At 42.1% G+C, this 21,840-nt stretch overlaps 2 protein-coding genes across 3 annotated transcripts in view; one reads left to right on the top strand and one right to left on the bottom strand.

Moving 5' to 3' along the window:
• LOC122623178 overlaps positions 1 to 21,840 on the top strand; it is a 50,284-nt gene that overhangs the window by 10,550 nt on the left and 17,894 nt on the right. The window lies entirely within an intron of this gene.
• On the bottom strand, positions 266 to 983 carry LOC122623179 (endocuticle structural glycoprotein SgAbd-8). Of its 2 annotated transcripts, none has more exons than XM_043802165.1 (3): positions 721 to 983; positions 451 to 660; positions 266 to 386 (listed from the first exon to the last, which is right to left on the bottom strand). In XM_043802165.1, exons 1-3 carry the CDS (start codon positions 981 to 983, stop codon positions 266 to 268), a joined length of 594 nt encoding a protein of 197 aa, XP_043658100.1. The 2 variants fall into 2 exon arrangements, with proteins under 2 accessions (XP_043658100.1, XP_043658101.1); XM_043802166.1 differs by having other exon boundaries at positions 266 to 380.

The following is a 21,840-nucleotide window of genomic DNA, read 5'->3' as shown; positions in this document are numbered from 1 at the left end:
CGGTTACTCGATTGTCGTAGTTTTTCGCAATGGTTTCTGTATAAAGCAGTATATAAATTAATGCTGGTTAGCCCCTTTAATGGGAATAGAAGGACATCTGTCGTAATTGCTGGCATATTTACTTTTAAATAATTGTGCTTTTAAAGAACCAGCGTATAAAGTCAACCGTTTTTCGAAAATTACCTAAAGAGGCTTCTATTTATTGAAATTTACAGTATTAATAGCAGTTTACTGGGTGTTCTGTTCATCCCATCGAGTATATCACTTAGTAGTGCCTGCGCTGGCGATATCCTGGTGGCAGATACCGAGTGGCAGGAGCAGGAGCAGGGACATGCGATGAGGCCGATCCACGGTAGCCAGATCCACCGGCGCCATAAGAGCTGCGACTGAGATTACATAAGGTTTAATACTCATAGCAAGTGGTTCATATAAAGTGGTTCTTGGTCTTACCCAGCTGAAGCAGCGGGCACCGCGGGAGAAACGGGCAGATGGGCACCTTCGGCATGGAATCCGTTCTTATCAGCCGTATAGTTCACCGTGTACTGCTTGCCATCGTCGCCGGTGTATGAGTAGGATCCCTGGACACCCAGCGATCCGTGGGGCCATCCGCCGCGGAACTCACCGGTCTCATCGCGGTGAATGCCATTGCCAGTGTCAAAACTGAGAATTTATAGGGTACCATTAGTTCATAACTTAACGGGGAAATTGAAGGTTTCCTACCCGAAGTTGTAGTTGCCATTGGCGTCGCTGTTATAGTCGCTCCTCACGATGGGAATTTGCGGCTGTTGCTGCCGCTGGAAGCTGGAGCCGCCTGCAAATGAATGTCCTGCGCCAGGACGAGCGTGTCCTTGGCCACTGACACCATGGTAGTGCAGCTGACTCGCCTGCGGAGTGGGCAAATACCGCTGGCTAAGGCGACCGGCCCAAATGGCCGAGGAAAAGCCGAAAAGCACAAGGGCAACGGTCAACAGAGGTCGCATCATTTTCGCGCTTTTAAACCACAAATCACAGAACACACAAGACACTTGCAAAAAAAAGAAAGAAATCAAATGATGTACAGATGGATTATGGAGACGGATTCTCGATCTGGGGAACGCTCGAACGGCAACTGCTGGCGAATCCGCTGGAGCGATTTGGTTTTATAGCCCCTCCATCAAGCACTCACACTCCGACAAACATTCCATGCTCGGTTTTAATTGTTTTCTGTTCAACTTCTTTTTGCCTTCTTTTTTTGCCCATTTTTTTCTTTGCTGAGATTTTTTTTCGTTGTTGTTGTTGTTTTGTTTGCTTTGGCCGTTTAATTAGCCAAAGGCAGACGCGGCCAGCAAACAATTTTTGGAATAGTTTTTCAAACCCCTCAAGGCCCGCCCTCTTTCTAATTTTTTTTCTTCTTGTTTTTGTGCGGTGGGTGAGGCTGTGGTTGGTTTGGTTTTTGGCCTGCAACCCGCTGAGTGGTGCATTTTCGCAGTACATGCCACTTGGCACTTGGTCAAAATGCTGCGGCTAAGCTAATTTTGGCTACAACGAAGCCATGGGTTCAACCTTTTCGGGGGTTGGCACTCATATCAGTACCTAATATTATTCTGCAAAAGTTGTTAGGCAGACAGTCTGCTTTGAAATATGCATATGCTATATACATGAATGCTTAGAAAACTTATTTGTATAAAGAAGTGTTTTTTAATAGTTACAAATAGTTATTTGCATTAGTTGTATTAGTTCAATTTATGTATTTGGGCCCTAAGCAGATCCATGCTTCTAATCTTATTAAAGTGATCTCTGATCTACGCGCCTGTCTGCTATTAAAGATAGAACCATAAACCGAAAAAAGCGATAAATGCAAAGAGATGAACACTTCTGCGGAGTTCCGGTTCGCGATTCGCTGGCTCGAGTGCTTTTGCTTTGGGGCTATCCAAAAACCAAAAATGCCCTCACTCGAGGGCCATTACAACAAAAGTCGCCGCTCGATTCTGGCAAAACAACTCGAGGGGCATCAAAGTCGGCGTTGATGATGATGATGTTGATTGGGATCAGTGGATGTTAACGAACAAATGATGATGGGTAAGAAGCACAGACGATGAAGATCCAATCCATGATGATGTTGTACGCGGCGAAAACGGTAGCAAAAGTTTGACGAAAAATTCCTCAATGGATTTGTGAATTCTAATCACAATTAATAGGTGTTGAAACAGCAGGGCACCCATGGATGGTTCAAGAGTTCAGGGCTGTTGATCCATGCCGAAATTCTGTGGAACTTAATTGGGTTTTGCACCTTGATTATTCTTCTTTGATTTTGAAATCAAAGAATATATTAACTATCTATATAAGATAAAGGCAAAAAATATTAACGACAAGAAGACTGGGTAGATTTCAATCATTATTGTTGTGCTAAACTATGAAATATAACAAATGGGTGTGAAAACAGTGGGGGATCCTGAATGGATTGGTAAGTTCAAGGTTAGCCACTCATCGTGTACAACTTTCAGCTGAGTCAGTTTAGTTTTACTTTCCTCATTTATTCCCATCAAATTTTCACCCAACAATAAACCCATTCAAGTGGGATTAATGTCTAAAAATACTTTTGCACCATCATCATAACTTAATAGTGGATTGCAGTTGAACCCAAAAAACCGAGTTAAAAATACAAAATAAAACTGGTTATCGAGTGACTTATTATGTTTGTTAGGATTTTCCAGCGCAGAACATACAATAAATTGAATTCTGACCATATCCGCAATTATGATGATAATCGCGTCAAATTTGTTATTGTTTGAGGTGTTTAATAATGATTAATAATAAACACAGCCAGCGCTGCGAAACGCCATTAATTAATAATAATAAATGATGAACTAATCAAATAAAAGCGTGAAAAGTGAAGCTGCGACGTTAATGATGCTTGAGGCGCAGATCATTCATTAGCTTGACTCGCGTCGGTTGATTTGAGCATAGTAGTGTGGAGTGCACCCACACTGAAAGCACAGTACAGTCACATCCGCAGTGAAGTGCAGCCACACTAAAAGCAATGTACATAAACACCAATTGAACGCTTCGCTGGCGCCAAAAAGTGCATAATGCACAGTTAGCCGCGACACTCGCTAATGGCTCCTCATTATGTTCCATTAGCGGTGACTGTACCTTGTCCACAGTCCATCCTGCTCCATCGCCTTCTCCATCGCTCTCTGTCGTTCAGCTGCTACCTCTGCATCTCGGCGATGGCTTATAATTTATGCAGCTTGGCAAAGTATTCGTGTAAGACGGTATGGCTTAGACGCTTAAGCGGATGTAATGCCAGTCGCAAATGAACTTGTAATTTACAATGCAACTGACAACTGACAGGTGACTGTACCCAGGTACTCGATACTTGTACTCGTTTTTCGCAGCACATTCGCTGACAGCGGGTACTTGGCTAGTGCTTGTCGGATTCTTGGCTGGACTTAATCTGGGGCTTAAATCCAATTTGGTTATTTTTGATGTTGCAAGGGATTGGCTAATTGCGGCTAAGCTTGGTATCGCTTGCAGTTAAGTTTTAGAGTTTGCAGATGCATAACATTATTTTAAAGTGCTTGAAATGTTGGGTGGCTTTTTTTTTTTACAGTATATCCTAAGTAATTTGAATGTGCTTTGGTTTATCCCCCCGAAAGTTCACTCGTCTGTGGCTAATTGAATCATGAATGGAACTGAATTGCAATGTGTTCATTTTATCAAAGTTTCCATTTTCCGGGACATTCAAGTAATCGCCTTAAAGAAACGAAGTGGTTGGAGTGCGGAGTGAACGTAAACATTTGCCTAGGCCAAGAGCCTGTTTCACTTCCAACGTTCCCCGCAGGATTCTCGATGTCGTCGTGATAAGAACTTCAGTGACGTCGAAAAGGGGGATGGGAATGGCCTGTCATCGCTCTTATCGCGTTTTTATACCTGTTACTCGTAGAGTAAAAGGGTATACTAGACGTGTTGAAAAGTATGTAACAGAGACATAGACGCAGCGCAAGTTTTTTGACCCATGTTGCCACGCCCACTCTAACGCCCACAAACGGCCAAAAACTGTCAGTGTTTTCTCCTTCGCACTTCCAATAGCTGAGTAACGGGTATCAGATAGTCGGGGAACTGGACGATAGCGTTCTTTCTTGTTTTTCTTCTCTTTTCGTTCACATCGACTTGTTATTTCCGTTTATGATTTTTCCTTTGAACTTTTCTTTCCTTTGTCGTGCAAGAAAATGTCAAATTCAGCTATTTGTTTAATTGAAAATAAAGAACTGGCGCTGCAAGCTTTAATACGGGGCGTGTCCAATTGTTGTGTGTCATTAATTTAAATTAGAGCTCGAAGCCCAATTCCATTTCACATCGATTTGCTACTTCACTGGATACGTTTAATGGGGATGGAGTTGAATGTCGGTAGATTGTTTGTTCGGCTAGATAAAGTAAGTTCGTGGGGGAAATGTAGAAGTACTTCTGCTGAATCACTGAAATTCAGAGATTACAATTTCTATTGCTATATAACGTGTTTTCAAGGACTTGAGAAGTTGCTTAAATTTTCCGCAAAATAAAATGTATTTTCGACACCTTCTGTGCAACTTCTGGTTGATTTATGAAATGGTACATGAAAATGAGTTATATTCACGAGTATCATTATCTATTTGCTTTCTTTCCCCTCTTCTATTTGGATTTCCTTCATTCCGTTGCCAAAAGTAAGTTTAACTTTTTGCTTATCGCCCTTAGCCTGGCAACAATAACAATTTGTTGCTAATGCACATTGCTGTTTACTTAACCCACAAATACACACACACACACACATTTATAAACAAACAGAAACCACCACCCAGCACCTTTTCATATAGCAAACCCCCCACCAAAGTTGACTTCCCCGTCCATGAAAGGCTGTGGGAACATGAGCTAAACTACTCATTAAGCCAACTTTGGCGTTTCTCCATATGAAACTCAAGCGATTTGTCCACAGTTCAGAGGAAAAAGGGGAGATATGCTGCGATGCAGAGTCAGGGGCGGAGTCGGTTGAGCTTATCCCCAGCGCTGTGTTTGATTAAGCAATTCCAGGCGGAAATTAAATGGACACGCAAAACAAACTGTGAGCTGGAAAAGCTGCTCCCAGGATCATCACTACCAGTAAACAAAAAAGTGACCGAAAAGGGTCATTCTGAGGGAAAATGGGGGAGATGCAGGACGTTGGGCAGCTCTGTGACCCCCATGGGTTCGTCTCTATCAAACTTAACTGAGCAGCGCTCAAGTGAGAAGATTAAATCGCCATAAATATTAACTACAGTTGCTTTCCCATTTCAAATGGGTGGTGGGTTGGTCCACGGCTCCATCGAAAGGTAAGACAATTCGAAAGCGTTCGCCTTGATTTAGCACCGGAAGGCACGCACACCACGTGCCACCAGTTCAAGTCCCCTGGACCCCCCAACCCATTTACCCAACTCCGTGCCTGCCCGCGGGCAAGTGTACAAATCAAATGATTTATTGGACCACGGTCAGTTGTTGTGGCATGCGAATTTGGAGCATCTCGCGTGAGAGGGCCACCAAATAATTGAAACGTACGTCTGTCAGTTGGAAAAATCCCCCAAAAACAAAAACAAAAAAACATGTTTCAAGTTGAGGGATCCTTTGGGCGGAGGCATCCACCTGGTGCGGAAAATTCGTTTTCTGGCGTCTGCTAATTGGTGGCGGGGTCAAAGGTGGTGTGGGAATGCCAGGGCTCGTGATGAATTGCAAGACTCGGTTTCTGGGGTACGTATTCTCTAGCATTTACCTGAAAACTGCGTCTTTATTAAACATTTTTTCATGGAATTATAAAAGCTTCATAAATGATGTATGCTGTAATATGATCCTGCATTTGTACAACGTAATTACGTCCATTTCAAATCGGTGTTATTTTAAGTTATAAAATGCAAATTAAATTCAAATTAGTTGGCAGATAAGGACTGTAGTATTACAATTATATTATTTATGATTCTATTTTGGCTATACTAAACGTTTAAATGTTTAACACATTTTAATTGTGTTTACAATTTGTTTTTTTCATCAAACTGCTTTAGAGTTTAATGCGAGTCATTAGGCAATAAAGCTGATGCATAATCAGATTTCAACTGATTTCAAGCATCCATCTAAGGCATCCACTCCCCGGTACTCCACCCCCCTCCTTTGGCCCAGCTGGCATTCAGGAATCATCCCCATTTTCAGTTAGTTAATTGCCAATATTACACAAGTGCCACATCCAGAGTTGCCGCGCTCAATAGTATGCTATGCGAGTTGCTCATCCAATCCTTCGTTTTTGGTCGGCTTAGCTCGGCTTTCTTCGTTTCGATGCGGTCTCTCAAGCGCTTTCTCTCACTCTCTCTCTCTCTCGCTCTCTCTGCTTTTTTGGGCACAGGCGTTGTGGTAAGTCAGTGGTCATAACATTTTTTATTTGCATTCTTATTGTTTAATTTGTTGATTTGTGTTGATATTTCAAGTCATAAATCTAATGTAATAACAATAAAAATAAAAGTAATTAAAACCACGTAAAACAAAAAAAAAAAACTATATAATCAAAAATATGAAATTAATATTAAAATTGTAAAGAAGGAAAAGGTTTTAGGGGAATTTGATTTTATAACAGCATATTTATTTCCGGTTTGGTCAATAAACACTTTTCGACCTCACTGTGTGAGCTGCCTTTGCAGCGTTGCCACTGTGCGCAGAATCCGGAAACCGGCAACGTAGGGTGGCAGCGCTCATCTCTGTTGTTGTGCTTTCGGGCCTTCTCTCGAATCCTTTCCGTCCTTCCTCGTCCTTCCGCTGGCATTTCGTTCGCTCTGTTGTGGGTGCCGCCGCACGTGCCGTATCCGCATCCGTATGCTTGTTGTTATACCCGGCACCCGTGGATTTCGAGGGTATGTAGTACTCGAACTATGTATATCGAACTATGTATATTTGATAAAATTGATTATGTTAAGCTATAACTATACGTAATTTACCGTGTATACATAGAAATTGTACACTAATAAAGTTTAAAAATGACTAAAACCATATTTTAAATTGCACTTCCAAAACAATTGAGATATAATAATATAATATAATAAACATATAAAATAGTGAGGAAGTAAGTGTTTATAACTTGCAGTTATTTTTTTATTCTGTAGCTACAGTGTCGTATTCGTCCCTTTACGAGTAACGGGTACTTTCCAGATTGAGACACCCGCTTTAAACTTTCTTACTTGTTTTGCATGCTCTCCGGCGCTCTCACTCTTTCTTTCCCTTTCGCTCGCGGGGGTTGTCACCACTACGAGAATGAGAGAGAGTACGTGTTGTGGGGGAGTGGGAGAAAGGCTGGGAGAGCGGCGAGGCGACTTGGCGGCTGTCGATGGAAGTGCCGTTAGTTCAGCATCAGACTTTGCAACGCACGCAACTGCACGCAAATAACGCGGGCGTCGCTGTCACGTCGCCGCCGACGGCCCAAAAACATCTAAAAACGAACAAACCTACAGTGACTAAAAGTTAGTTAGGCGAACTCTTTCTGGTACGCCAAGAACCAAAAGAAGAACAATTCGCGAACAGTGACTTGAAAATCAGTTTAAAAACTGCAAATTGTTGTTACACATTTTTTCTAAATATTTTGTTGTTGTGAGTGAGCAAAACTTTCAGTGTAAAGTCAAAAACACAAACACACAGCCGCACATATCAGTGAAAACGAGGAAAGTGTGCTAGAGGTGAGTGATTTTCTGGGGAATTTTTTATTGAAACCAATGAGTTATGTTTCCGCAACAAGGTGTTTAATTAACGCTTATTGATAGGCGTAATTTGAGATGATGGTTAAAGGCGCAAAACAACAAGAAATTAATAATAATAAGAGGGCAAACACAAACACAAACAAACATGTGCGCAAGTCAACGTCGTAACATTGCGAAATTGATTTTTCATCTGCTTGCGGTACTTTTCGCTCTCACCACGCGAGAGAGCAAGAGCGAGAGAGCGGGAAAAGGAGAGTGAATGAGAGCGGGAGAGAGTGCTGCCAAACTGTCTGGCAGTCAACCTGTCATGCCAACAACAAAAACAGCTAGAACAAAAACAAAAACACATACAGCGCCTAATCAAAGCAGCGCGTTTTGGCAGCGACTTTTGCCGCTGCTTTCGTCATGACCTTCATGACTCATCGTTTTTGGGGGAAGGCCCCTACATTCTTCCAGCCCAAGCCCTCCTTCTCCCATTCGCCACACTCTCTGGCCCTCTCGTTCTCTCTCTTTGCAGCTCCTTGCGGTTTTTGCTCCAATTTGCTGGCCTGCGAATTTAATTAAATTGTCTTTATATATTAGCCGGATCAAATTGGAGCGCCTGTAATTTATAGTTGACCCATTGTGTTCATTAATTTTACCTCCGCATTTCCTACTGTTTATTTTTTCTTTTTTCCTGCCACTTGGCCACACCTTTGTCCTGTTTTGCTTTTTATACGCATAAAAACTCCAGTTATGACAGTTGAACATTTACTTTTGGGTCTTCAAATTGCGTAGCATACTTTCAGGAAGGCTCTGTGTTTTTGTAATTAAAATTGCTCAAAACAGTTTAGTAAGGATGAAAATTTCCATTGAAATTGTTTTTAAATTTAGTCAAAAGCCGTTTTTCCGAATTTCCGTCATAAAATAATCCGTTTTTTAGCCAATACTTTTAAAATAGTAGTCTGAATATGGAATGGCATACCTCTATGAGTTCGTTATTATATTTCCAATCAAACTGTGTTTAAAAATGATGATTTTACTTTTTTCACATTTTTTGCAAATTTTGACGATGTTACCCCTTACAAAAAATGCGAAAATTTGGCCAACAATTATTTTAACGATGTCCGTCAAAAGGTGATTTGGTTGGTTAGTATTGGTAATTAGGAGTAAAAAACTGCAATTCTTTTAGCTTTCTGACCATTTTTAGCCGAGCTATGCAGAAAATACCAATTGTAAATATTGCATTTTTGACGAAAATCGTTTTTCTGATTTTTTGCGTAAATAATTATCAATATTTTAATCAGAACATTCGAAATAGTGGTCCAAATATGGAATATCACACCTCGTTAAGCTCGTAATTAAATTCCCGATCGAACTGTGTTTAAAAATTGAGATTCTATTTTTTTCACATTTTTTGCAAATTTGGACGATGTTACCCCTTACAAAAATGACGAAAATAGTGCCAAAAATTAAATGCCTACTTAATAGCTCAAAAAGTTTTTAAATATGCTGTACGAAAGTTTAAAAAACTTTCTGTGCTTAAATTCATTTTATTTTAGTTCGCGTATTTTAATTCCCAAAACTTCCGTTCATTTCAAGCGAATTGCGCTTAAATGCTTTTTATTTGAACAGTATTTTGCCGAGGCCAAAAGGAGCGAAAAGTCGGCGGTACTGGCGATGGTGTCAAGTTTTAAGCCTTTTAATGAGCCTCGAGGTCGCCCGTCGAACTTAATGAAAAAGCTCGAAAAAAATATGCAAATAAATTTTCCAAAAATAGCTGGGAACTGGGGAAAAGTTTCTCCGTAACGGAGGCGTTGCTGGGTTGGATCTAGATCCCCTTTCATTTTCGACTGTGGGCTTGGATGTCAATCCCCCAAAATAGAGTTCGCAACCCAACACAAAAAAAAGAGGAAAATGTAATCAAAGGGCAAGAAGTCCAATTTTTTTTGTTGTCACGTTTTTTCTTTTTTCTGGTCAGACGTAATATTAACAAATGGCTTGGCCATCAATTTGAGGCTTATTTAATGTTCAACAACTGCCCAAAAAGGCAACTGTCGCATTTCTTATGCCAGCCACTGTCAAATTATATAATCCCACTGAAAAGTACGTGTTTCTTGAGAATTTTCTGCATATAAGGACATGAATAATAAATTACATGTAATAATAGGAGGGGTTAGAGAGGTACAAGTCGGTGTTTCATGAAGTGATTTTCCGCAATTTTCATGCAGACGTCTGCGGCACGAGATAAAAAACATTTTAGGCCCAGTCTATTGTTGTCGAAAAGGGGGAGGTTGATATACGAATAATGCGGGATGGGGGCTAAGAGATGAAAATACTCAACAAAAGAAGCAACAGAACAGTCAGAAGCCGCTTAGCAGAAAAGCTTGGACGTGGGACTCCATTGCTTACTTCGCATACTTATACCCACACTCTGTTCAAAAATTCCCCCATATCCTCTAACTACACACAGAAAAAGCATGATCGATTATACATTAAATTGCAATATGCAAGTTTTTTTTAATGTCAATGTGCAAACAAATCCTTGAAGCTTAAGCTATCAAAAACTTATTGCTGGTCACAGACTCCCATGCTACGTAGTGTTTAGCATATTCTTAAAATTCATAACTGCGTTATAAATGGATTTTTTTTGTGTGTATTACTGCCTTTCCCATAGACAGACGTCGCACTTTGGCGCTAATGATTAATGGCTGTCGTTGTCCTGGAAGTCTAGCTGCTGTCCTCGCCTCCGGCTTGAAAATGCAAAACTCTCGGAGTTTCAAATGGCCTTACCTTCCCCTCACCACCTCACTACCTCACCACCATGATTTTCCACCCGCTTTTCCGCACTTGTCGATTGCAGCTGTTGCAAATCTCAGCAGTCAGTGTTGATAAATGCAAGCGGAGCGTGTTGTGTTGACATTTGTCATGGGTCTTAAGTAACCAGCTTATCGGTTCTCAATCTTAAGGTGTTGTGCCCTCCTAGCTTCCTTCAGCTACCCAGTCACTCAGCCACCCATCCACCCGTCCACCCAGTTACCTTTCACTTTTGCCACCTTTTCCTGTGCGCTTGTTGTTGCTTTTGAACTCCCTACTCTACACGGAAGCTAGTGTTGTAAACTGCTTTGTAAGTGTCTGCCATTCATTTGGGTTCATTAGTGGCATTTGCCACATGACAGCGTTAGAGTGGAAAAGTTGCGTTCCAGTTGCGATAAACCAAATGAAAATTGACAAGCTCTCACACACGTCCACGCGCTGAGTGTTTATATAAATAAACCGGATGACAATAGAAAATTCGCAAGGCAAAGAAAAATATGGCCTGAACTTGGGTGCGGATGTGGGGGGAAACGCTTACGGAATTTTAAAATGCTTCATCTCATCCTTTGTTCGTTTTTCGGCTACGAGTCCCTCCCAAGAAAAAAAACCGTGACAGGTGCCAGAAAGGAAAGGAAAAGTCAATAGATTGTTTAGGCACTTACATTTTCAAAGAAAATGTGCCAGCAAAAGTGGTAGTTTTTGTATGGAAAATTATTCTTACATAAAATTGCATATTTAGATAATAATAATGATTTAAAAACAGAATTTTGTATTTACAAATTCAAATAACAAGAGTTAGTGAGTGACTTGCTAGTAAAAGGCTCCCGAACTCAGTATTCCATGAAATACCAGCTTTGTGTTGATTTAATGATTCATTAGTTTCAAACGTGAAATTACCCTATATCCCACATTAAATGGCTTTATGTTAATTAATTAAAGTGACTTTTAGACCAAACAGCGCACGCCTTTGTTTTATTACACAACGAATGGAGTGAATCATCAAAGTGTTTTCTAGACTGATGACTAAATAGCTCAATAGTTTGAACAATCATTTATTTACCATTCGATGGCTGAGTAATGACATTTTCTTATTGCATATTTAATATGGAATTATTGGTGTTGAATGAGGGAGAAGTAAACAGGAATAAATCAAATTATCTAAATTGAATAATGTATTTGTATATTATGACCAAGCTAATGTTATTTCTATTTTATTGTACATTTAACAAGTTGGAGATTTGAGGCAACACTAAAGTACATATCTATGTAGAGCATAAAATAAGGGCCTTGAGTAATAATGAGCCCTATTTGTTAGGTGAGCTGGCTACACCTTCACAGGTGTAAATAACTTCGTTCAGATAGATGATCTCATCAGGTATTCAAGTTAATGATATTACATATATATATTTTGTGTGTATTTGGCGGCGAACATTACTTTTTCAATTTCAATTACGCACCCTGCAATCCCCAATGATTCCGAAAGTGGAAATCTTTTGGCTAATGCCTCCCAAGTGTAACTCGTGCAAAATTGCGTTGAAAGGTCTCTCGAAAAACTTACTTCATATATGTACCATATATGTGTGTTTTTCGGGGGTGTGGAATAACAACAACAATTGGCGGATGTGAAGTGGATTGGGGGTGTAACATGTGTAACAACAAGTGTTAAGTCAAACACCTTTTTGTACCTACCCCTCCACCAAACGCCACTGGCCAGCGCAATTTGTCATTTGGTAAATGAAAAAAATAGAGCCGAGAAAGTTGGAGAGGTTCACCTGGCACTGGCTCTATTAAATATTCACCCCTTTTTCGTGGGCCGAACGAAATCCAAGGAATAAAAGGAGGCATAGGGGAAAGATAAACCCCTCAACATGTAAGTTTCGTTTATTTGCTGATGTTTACAAATTTTCACGGCAAAATGAAAAAAGTTTTCCTGTTCTCGATAAGGTGAAGTTGTTTCTGTTTGTTTCTAGTGGGTGTGTATATTTTTTTTGGTCACTTATGCAACCATTGCCATGAAACGTGAGTTGTTGCGAAAACTTGTTTAGTATTGTTTTGCTTTTCCAGCTCAGCTCCTTGGCCACTTGTCCTTGTCATGTGTCAAGTTGGTGAGTTGGTAAACAACTTGCCAAGGAAATGCAAAAGAAATTGGAAAATTGGAAAGGGTGTGACCAAAGCGGTTTATAGAAATATAGATTGTCCATTAAGCCGGGGCCATACCCTCATAATTTTCCCGTTTCCCATTTGCCATTCGCCATTTCCGTTGACCATTGACAGTAATGAGTCCAGGGGCTCCTGACAACGCCTAAAAGCTGGCAACAGTTTGCCCAAATTGCTTATTTATGCCATGTCCACGTCTGCCAATGTGTGTGTGTGACCCATGTTTGAGCCATGCGTTGTTGTGCATGCGACTTTACACATACCCAGTAGTGCATAATTTCAGTACTGAGGAATGTAATGCTTCAATCCTAGCTACTACCTACTAGTCCTACTTTAAATTCTCAAATACGTACAATTTCTTTAGCCAGCTTGTGCAAGTAAGAGCTTAAACAGCAACTAAACTGATTTCCTGCCCTACAGGGGTACCTATAAGTCGGGTATTTCGATGGCAGCCCATTTGCCGCTATTAGTTATGTAAAGTGCGACTGGCTGTATGGTTTTGTTTTTTTTTTCTCTGTTTTGTCCAGCCGTGTTGCGGTCAATCCCCACACCCCCCTTAAATACCCACCGAAACTCATACCCCTGCTTGCAATTTTTGTTGATTTGTCACGTAGGACAACCAAATGGCAGATATACGAAATATGTACGTTTCAGTAACGAGAGGATACGGCATTTGGCCAACAGATGGCGCTGCGGTCGATCGGTGACTGACCACTGCAGTGCACTGGCTGGCTGGCGCCATCGTGTTCAAATTGCGAATTATGCTAATTTGCATTCTCTGCTTCACTTCTCCACCTTATCGCCTTTTACCCATTCTCCTGCTTCGCCGCTTTTTCCCACTTTCTTTTGCCTCCGGTCTGCTTCCTTTTACACTTGTAAACGTGTCAAAAAATCTAGTTTCATACATTTCCGCCTCCCACTCAATTTTACCGGACGGTGTTATGTTTCATAAAATATGCAGAAAGGGGGTGGCAACAGTGTGACAGGGGAGGGGGGTGGTGAAAGGGCAAGAAGAAAGGCGGTAGAGAGGGAGAAAGACATGGAGAGAGATGATAGACGGTCAGCAGAATTTCACTGCAATACTAAAACTAATAGCAAAATAGTTGATTTCCTGTTTTTTGCAGTTTTTATCAAAAAGATAAATATTCAATTGTTATTTGGTTAAGATGACAAGTACTAAAAGAGTTGGTGTTGTTAACTTTAAAGACATATTTTTTGTGTGTTTGGGCAAAGAGCGACGCAACGTGAAAATGCGGACCGGAAACCGGAAAAGCAAGTCAGGTGGCCATTTGTCTCAGTGCAGCTGTCGCCGTCCCCAGGGTTTCCACCATGGGGGCATAATGCGTCATCGTCGGCGGTGGCTTTATATTTACCGTTACACCGGCAACGCACACACACACACACACACGCACGCACAGATACTCACACTCATACACAGACAAGTGTGCGTCGTCACATGTGCGCAACAAATTGCGTCTGCCGCTTTGAATTTTTGCGGTTACATTTCCGTTGCACCGGCGGGCGAGAACGGCGACATCGACGGCATTTCAATAAGCCAAAAGGAAAGCGACACCAGGGGGGAGGAGGTGTAGGTGGCGGGGAGGAATGAAGGAAAAGGGGACAGGGAAAGCCAGAAGATGAAGGCTCAGATGGAAGAAGGACTCGAAGAATCGGAATCATACAGATGCTTTCCCCGCACATTGGTATGCAACGAGAAATTGATTCGCTAGAATCAGCAAACTCGCGAAACGTAAGTAAAAACTAGATGAGTTTAAGTCGGAAATTCGATCCTAATGCTTTGCAGATTTACAGTCTTATATATTAGTTAGAATCCATTGAGCATATCTTAATATATTTCGATTTACTTGATGGATTTCGGTTCCACTGTGCCGGCATCTGCAGCCGCAAAGTGTGCAGCGTGAATGAGAAAAAAAATAGAATATAAATCTGATTTATGCCCCTGGCTATTCCGGCTATTGCCGGCCCCCTCAGAAAGTGGCCACATGTGGGGAAGCTAGTGGTGAGATACAGAGATTGGAAGAAATCGCAGCAAATTCGCATCAAATTTTCATATTTACTATGAATTACAAATTGTCAGATTATGGAAATGGTGTTTTGCCTGTGGCCCAGCTGGGAATCAGTTTTTGGCTTAGCCTCTTACGGTTATTGATCTTGCAGGCCACACATGATGCACAGGAAAAAAAGACTACTACTACCTGTTCTGGATATATACAAAATACATATATTAACATTAGCTGAACGCCATGTTAGTAAAAAATACAATGTGACCTTGCCAACTAGCTAAAACTATTACCTAGTGATTTACATGTGATTCTCTAGTAACAATTCTCTCAGTGCACGTACATGATTGCTCATAATTCGCACGTGTGTGTGTGTTCGTGTGTGTGTGTGTTTGGCCTGTGCGTCGTAGTAGTTAAGATAGATTTTCGTTGATGTTATGACTCATGGATGTCTGCTGGAATAAGCGGAATAGATAGAGTCATAGAAGCGGAAATGGGGGGTGGGATGAGGCGAGATTTTCCTTATTTTTTTTGCCCGTGGTGGAGGATTAGGTGGCCTGGATGTTTAGCTCCTGCGGTCTCCCTTTGGCATAACCTGATACTTGGGGCAAAGCTATGCCATTCCAGCCATAATACCTGTGGACAAATAATTACAACAACAGCCGAGTGGGCTTTGGGTGCGCATGTAGCATATTTAATGACAAAGGAACTCGTGTCAAGGATTACTAATTAGTGTCTGGACGTTGACGACCACGATGATGTTGCCCGGCTGGCTGCTCTCTTGTTGCTGTTTATGTCCTTTGGCTTAAGTGCACACCCCACCCATTCACCCAGCAACCTCCCAAAATCCAAAAAGGTGAGGGGGGAGGGGCTGGGTTATTTTCGTTTATATATTTGCTTTTTAAATTGACTTTGGGCGCGCTGGCAAATTGAGTTGTCCAATGGCGTCTGTCTGATAAGCGTGTGCCATGTTCCAGGTCTTACCTGCGACTTAAGTGAAATTTCCTCAAGGGTTTTAATATCAGTGGGTAGCAGGGGAGGAGGGTGGGGATTACACTTGTCCTTTCAGCAGTTGGGGGGATGGGGGGGTGGCAAGTGGGTGGTGGTGCCTGTTTAATTGCGGTGGGGGCACATTCACCGCTTGCGTTAGTGGCTCGTACAAAAATGTGCGCCATTTGCGGCTGCTGCCTAAGCTGATTTGTATTTAATGAGCTGTATATCCTTATACACACTCACGCTTGGCTACACAACGAAAACATTTCGCTCTTACAAATTGCTGGCCATTAAACATTAAAAAATCATTAAAAACGCACACAGCTATCATAAGCTAGTTTTGAAAGCATTAATAAATTGGCGTTTGCATACTTTTAAGCAAGTTCATAAATACAATTTGGAAATTTGGCTTAATTAATTATTTTTCTCAGTGCATTTCGGCACAGACAGGCACTTATAAGGGCAGACAAATTGCCGTTAGTCTCGACGGCGAAATGAAAACATTTACTTGAGGGATGCGGGATTAAGGATGGCAACGCGTCTGGGTGGGAAACCTAAAGTGGGTGGTGCTCTGCCACCTGTCAGCGACTTTTCCACTCGCCGAAAAGCATCAACCTCACATCATCGCCAATTATTTGTTTATCTTGCGGAGCGCAGTGGGTGTTGTGGGTGGTTTGGGTGGTTTGGGTGGCTTCGTTGGCTTGGGTGGTTCACGGTTGCCTGGGAGGCTGTGTGGTTGGTGCTTTCCTTCTGGCTTATCCACGGAAACCCCGTATTTGCTTAGCATTATGCCGAGCTCCGTTTTTTGATGTTTTAACCCCGCGGCCAGGGCATCATGCTCTTAACCCCCGAGTGGAGATTCATAAATTAAATTCCTCGAATATTTTGGCAATCGGAACATTTTGAGACATCTCAAAAGCAGGCGAAACGAAACTTGTTTGCCTAGCAACAAATACGGAAGGCAGCCTGGGCAATCCCACAAGTTATCCACTTAAAGTTTGCAGTCTAGCCATATTGAAATTTAATCTAGTGAAATAATATTTGAATATGGGTGGGTTAATACACATGTACATATGTCTGACATGAGATAATTAAACGCAAAGTTTGCTTAAGCAGTTTAGAATATTCTAAAAGGTGTTTTCTTTAATATACAGTCTTTAATAATACAACAGAATTTGTATTATTTCATATAAATTCTTTGCTTCCTTTCCATGCAGCATTAAAAATTAAATATTTCTTTTCAATTTGGCTAAGCAATCTTTTCAATTTCCGGCCCTGTGTTCTGGAATAAATCAAGCTCATTGCCATGGCTTTTATGTTTTTTGTTGTGGCAAAGGAATTTTGTGTGGACTAATAACAATGATAAGGATGTGGCCAAGGATGGTCCGTCCTGCCACTTTCCACGCAGCTGTGGCTGAGTCATAGACAAGCCATTAACTGAGTCGGCGGGGTAATCTCGATGTCCTGAATGGGAAATGTCCTTGCCGGAGTTGCCTCTTTCCATCGGTTAGCAGCTGCCTTTTGGCGGCGGACAAAGCTTAATCGACTTTGCCGACATTAAATGCGTGCGGTTAGCCAAGCCCAAAGTTGGAAAACCCCCCACCCCCTCCCCACTCTATCGGAAAATGGCGTGAAAAACAGTTTTCCCTCACCCGCCCCCTTGTCGCCAAAGCCAAGGAAGAACATCCCCTTTGTGGACCGTTGTATTATTTATGCCCATAAAAATATTATTGCCATTTTTTCGCATTTGGATTTCTGTGCGAGTCTCCTCCGCTTACTTTATTTTGTAGACGTCATGGAGGGAAAACCACCCAAGGCACACAGCGTCTTGTCAAATGTCAGGCGTGAAGTGTTTGTTGATGCGCCGCCCTACAGGATATACATACATACATATGTATATAAATGTATATGCGTATGTATGACATTTAGAGTGGGGAAACCCGAAGGAAGCGCCGGAAATGCTGCGTAATTGGACCCATATGCTCAGGAATGCCAATAGTGGCTGGAGTGGAAAAAGGATATGACCGTGGCCACCGCATCTTGGGTAGCTTGGTAGTTTTTGCGTGGTGGTGACATCGTGTGGAACCTGCCATCGCCCCATCAAATGCCAGATTAGTCAGGCACTGTGACTCCGCAACAGAAAAAGGGGTCTCTGCCAGGAGCCACCACAAAAAAGTGCGGTTTTTTGGGAGCAAATCCAATTGGGCTGTTTTCGGGGCTATGGTTTGCGGTTTACCCAGTTTTATAAGGAGAAACTCCCGCTGCGAATGTGAAAATATTCAGAAATAGTAGAACTTCCTGGAAAATGCTGGTTACTGCAATGACAACTAGGGATAAGTTACATTCACAAAATGGATTCAAAAGAGAAGGAAATGTGTGGGAAGCTGCAAGCTATTTAAAGTTAAGTATCTAATACAAAAGGATCAAAACTCTTGAACTATTGCTGCACAAATTATATTTCATTTGTTGCATATTATGAAACATGCCAGTAAACACGCGATTAAAGCAAAAATGCAAAGGGTATCAATTGGCAAATGTTGTGTATAGATTTTTGTTAAAAGCAATTTAGTTGTCATGCAATCTGAATCTAGCCCCATTTCATTTACGAACTGGTTCTATTCGTTCTATTTTAACAAACCACGACTAACTGCCGTTTTCAAATCAGCTAAAAACCATTGCCAATCACCAGCACAGGGAATACAAATCAAATTTGGTCAACAGCATGGCACCTAAATTGATGAAGCAACCATTAAAAACCGGCAAAAAAGCAGGTTGCGGATTAGATAATGGCCAGTGGGCAATGGCCTCGGATGTTGGCTGACCTAGCCCACAATCTGCAGTCCATATTCCGTAGTCCGTAGTCCATAGTCCGTAGTCCATATTCCGTAGTCTGCAGTCCGCAAACTGCCAAAGTTTGATTGCATTTTGAGGTTAGCGGCTAACTGGAGCGACTGTACTGTAATTTCCGATCTGGCGAATGCGAATGGGAATGGGAATGGGAATGGCCATTGGGTCTCAATTATGGCCACTCGGCAATGGGCAATTCATTTGGCCGCGCCACGTAATGTCCATTTAAACAAAGAAAGAAGGGCAGCAAAGGCAGCAAAGGCAAAGGGAAGGATGGCTGCAAATATTCGCAAATAAAGTGGCGATTGGATATTACAACTTTCCGGTCACTGCACTTCTGCAAAGTTCACAAAACTACAACACTCGGTATACAAGCAGCGCCCATCCACAGTTGAACCACCCACAACCACACTCACACACTCACACCCACACCCACAAAAGCAACCCATTGAACCACTCACCCACTCGATAAAGTGCCACCCGCTCAACTTCTGCTCCCGTGAGCAGAACAATTTCCAATGTTCGCTCAACTGTGGTGGCAACGAAAGGAGCCTGAATATGTCGTATACAAATGCCAACTGCAGGACTCTACATATATATGTGGGACTATGGAACTACAGGACTACGGAACTACAGGACTACGCGGACTACGGGACTAAAGGACTACGGGACTACGCGGACTGCGGGACTACCGACTACGGACTACGGACCGGAAACCGGAAGTTGGCTTCGCTTTGCACTGGGCCAACAAAAAAATGAAAACCAAAAAGGGAGCAGCAAAGAAAAACAGAGGGGGTGGCGGGCGAACCTGTTCGTTTGGCAACATGTGTAGTATTTAAAACTCAACCGGCCTTGGTCAGCGGCCACAAATGAATTTATTTATTTTACAGTCTCACTTCGCCATCTCCTTATCCATTTACCCGTTTGATACTCTACCAAAGAGTTGGTACAAATTATTAAGTAATGGAAAAGGATTACCAAGATAAGCACAAAATAAGTGCAAACTACACTCTACAAGTAGTTTTCCATATTATATAGTAAATGTAAGAAATCGTTGTAATTAGTTTTGTTTGGTAGAGTATTTCTCGATTCGTTTCCGGCATCAATTTGTATCTTTCTTCACTGGGTTTCCCCACGCTCTTTTGTGTGATTTTCATTGCATTTGGCCAAACAATTTATGTGGCCCAAAGGGGTGGTCGTTGTCACTTGGCCAGAGGTTGAATCTGGACAGGGATGTGCCTGTGGATGAGGATGTGGATGAGGAAGAGGAAGAGGATGACGATGTGCCTGTGGATGGTGCACTCCTGATCTCCAGCCACCCTTGACTCGCTGGCAAAGTCAAAGTTGTCTGCCGGCACGCATCGCATCGCATCGCGTTTGGTTTGAGTGTTGCGACATTGAAATTTATAGACCTCCAGCCTCCTGTTTTGGTTTCTGTTTTGGTTTGGGTTTGGGCCTGCTCCTGGCAGTCAGGTGGTGCGCCATTCAAGTGGTGCAGAGGATACGTTTACAACGCACCACTCATCCGCAGCCTTCGTGTCTGCGCTTTAAACAAACAGCAAGCATTAAAAAATAAAAAAAAAGGAAAACAACATAGAAACACATCGAAACATACCGAAAAATATTTAATTAAAATTTATGTGCAACCCCAAAAGCAACCCAACCTCCCCCGCCACCCCCCGCCACGCAGCATGCCCCGGAAAGTGACGGCTGCAGTCGAGGGAACGCTTTTGACGATGACACCCTTCAGCGACCTCCCCCAACCCCCCTCAATGCCCCTTAACCTGCAGAATCCGCTGGGGTTGAGCACTTGAAACTTTGCTTTTTACCGCTTTGCTGCAACACTTGCAAAAAAGCCATGTGAAATACATAAAAAATAGGCTATAAAACTGGTTTAACAATTGAGCAAGTATTCAACAACCTAATGCATAATTTGATAGCTTTGTTGTAATATTTTACAAAATGTAGTATTTACTCTAAATTGGCATTTATAAAATCAAAGGGGAGGGATTTTCTATATATGTAAATGCGTTTTTTTTTTGAGTGCAGCTCCTGTCTGCTGCTCCCAAATGTCCCATTGACGAGGCCGCGTCGGCCATTTTTAATGGTTCCGCTGCAGAAGGACGCCCCCGGTTCGGTGCGGTGTATTTGCAGGAGAAGCGGAAAAAATTAAAAATATTTTGCATACTTGCCGGCGCATATGCCGCAAAATGCTTGGCCGAAGAGCTATTAAAAAGTTTCCAAACATAATGAAGGGAAATACATACCTATATATATATATATACAATAGGGGAGTCCCCTTTTCTAGGGGTTGGAAAACTGAGTGTGTGTGTGTGTGTGTGTAAGTGCGTGGAGTGTGTAAACACTTCGCGGAGCAATTGCCCGGTCAGAAGGCGGAAATTTACCTGTAATCGGCCACGCATTAACCAAACAAATCAATTGAGCGTTAAAGGCCAAAAGGCCAACAAGGCAACAGGGGATTGAGTTTGAGTTTGGGTTGGGGTGTGGGTTTTAGCCTGGATATATGTATGGACGCCTTGTGTTGCAACCGTAATGGGTAATTGAAAGTGGCCCATTCGTGCCCCATACCGACGAGCTAATCAATCAAGGGGCAAGGTGGCAGCGTGGAACTTGGAAACTTTGATCTAGGCGGCGAGCTAACCCCAATCGATTAATCAATCAATCAATCAATCAGCCAAACAGCCAGACAGATAACGCCAGTTTAACGGATTGCAAAGCAAAGCGAAGCAAAGGTCAAAGGGTTCCGGGGTTTCGGTGCCAATTAGCGAAGCTCAACATCTGGATTAGGGCCGCGAATTAGCGATTGAGAGTGACAAGGGCAACGGGCGTGGAGGAGATTACCCACTGATATCGATCCCAGTTAACTCTGATGCCAACTTTCGTTTCACTTGCATTTAACTCAATTAAGATCGCTGTTCATTACGGAAGATAGACAATCAATATTGGTCGGGTTCACCAGTCTGTGCATTATCCACTATTACAACTTGAAATGCTAAGAATAGTTATAAAAAAATTCACTAGCCACAGAAGTCACTATTGATGCAACTACCATTGCTGCCATGGCATACAAAAACCATCCATTTATTCAGTGAAAGACCCTGAGGTCACCGCGAGCAACGTGGCTAGAATGGCACTGCATATGAAGCAGCCATCACCACGAGCGCTTTTGTTACCTGTCGGTGTCATTTTAATAAAAATCAAAGCCAGCACAAAATAGATGGATACAGTGGATAGGGGACCGACCACAGAGCACAGAATGTGCCACAAGATGCACGAGATTTTCTGTT

This window comes from Drosophila teissieri, chromosome X, assembly GCF_016746235.2.
Source record: "Drosophila teissieri strain GT53w chromosome X, Prin_Dtei_1.1, whole genome shotgun sequence".
NCBI lineage: Eukaryota > Metazoa > Arthropoda > Insecta > Diptera > Drosophilidae > Drosophila > Drosophila teissieri.
The sequence above is the reverse complement of the archived record's forward strand: the minus strand, read 5'-3'. Positions and strand labels throughout refer to the sequence as shown.

Bases quoted from the DNA above. Each gene is read 5' to 3' on its own strand.
- LOC122623179 (XM_043802165.1), bottom strand. From the start codon at position 983: ATGATGCGACCTCTGTTGACCGTTGCCCTTGTGCTTTTCGGCTTTTCC. The intron at 661-720 runs GTAGGAAACCTT...ATAAATTCTCAG, and splicing joins AATGGCAACTACAACTTCGG to TTTTGACACTGGCAATGGCA. The intron at 387-450 runs GTAAGACCAAGA...ATGTAATCTCAG, and splicing joins GTGCCCGCTGCTTCAGCTGG to TCGCAGCTCTTATGGCGCCG.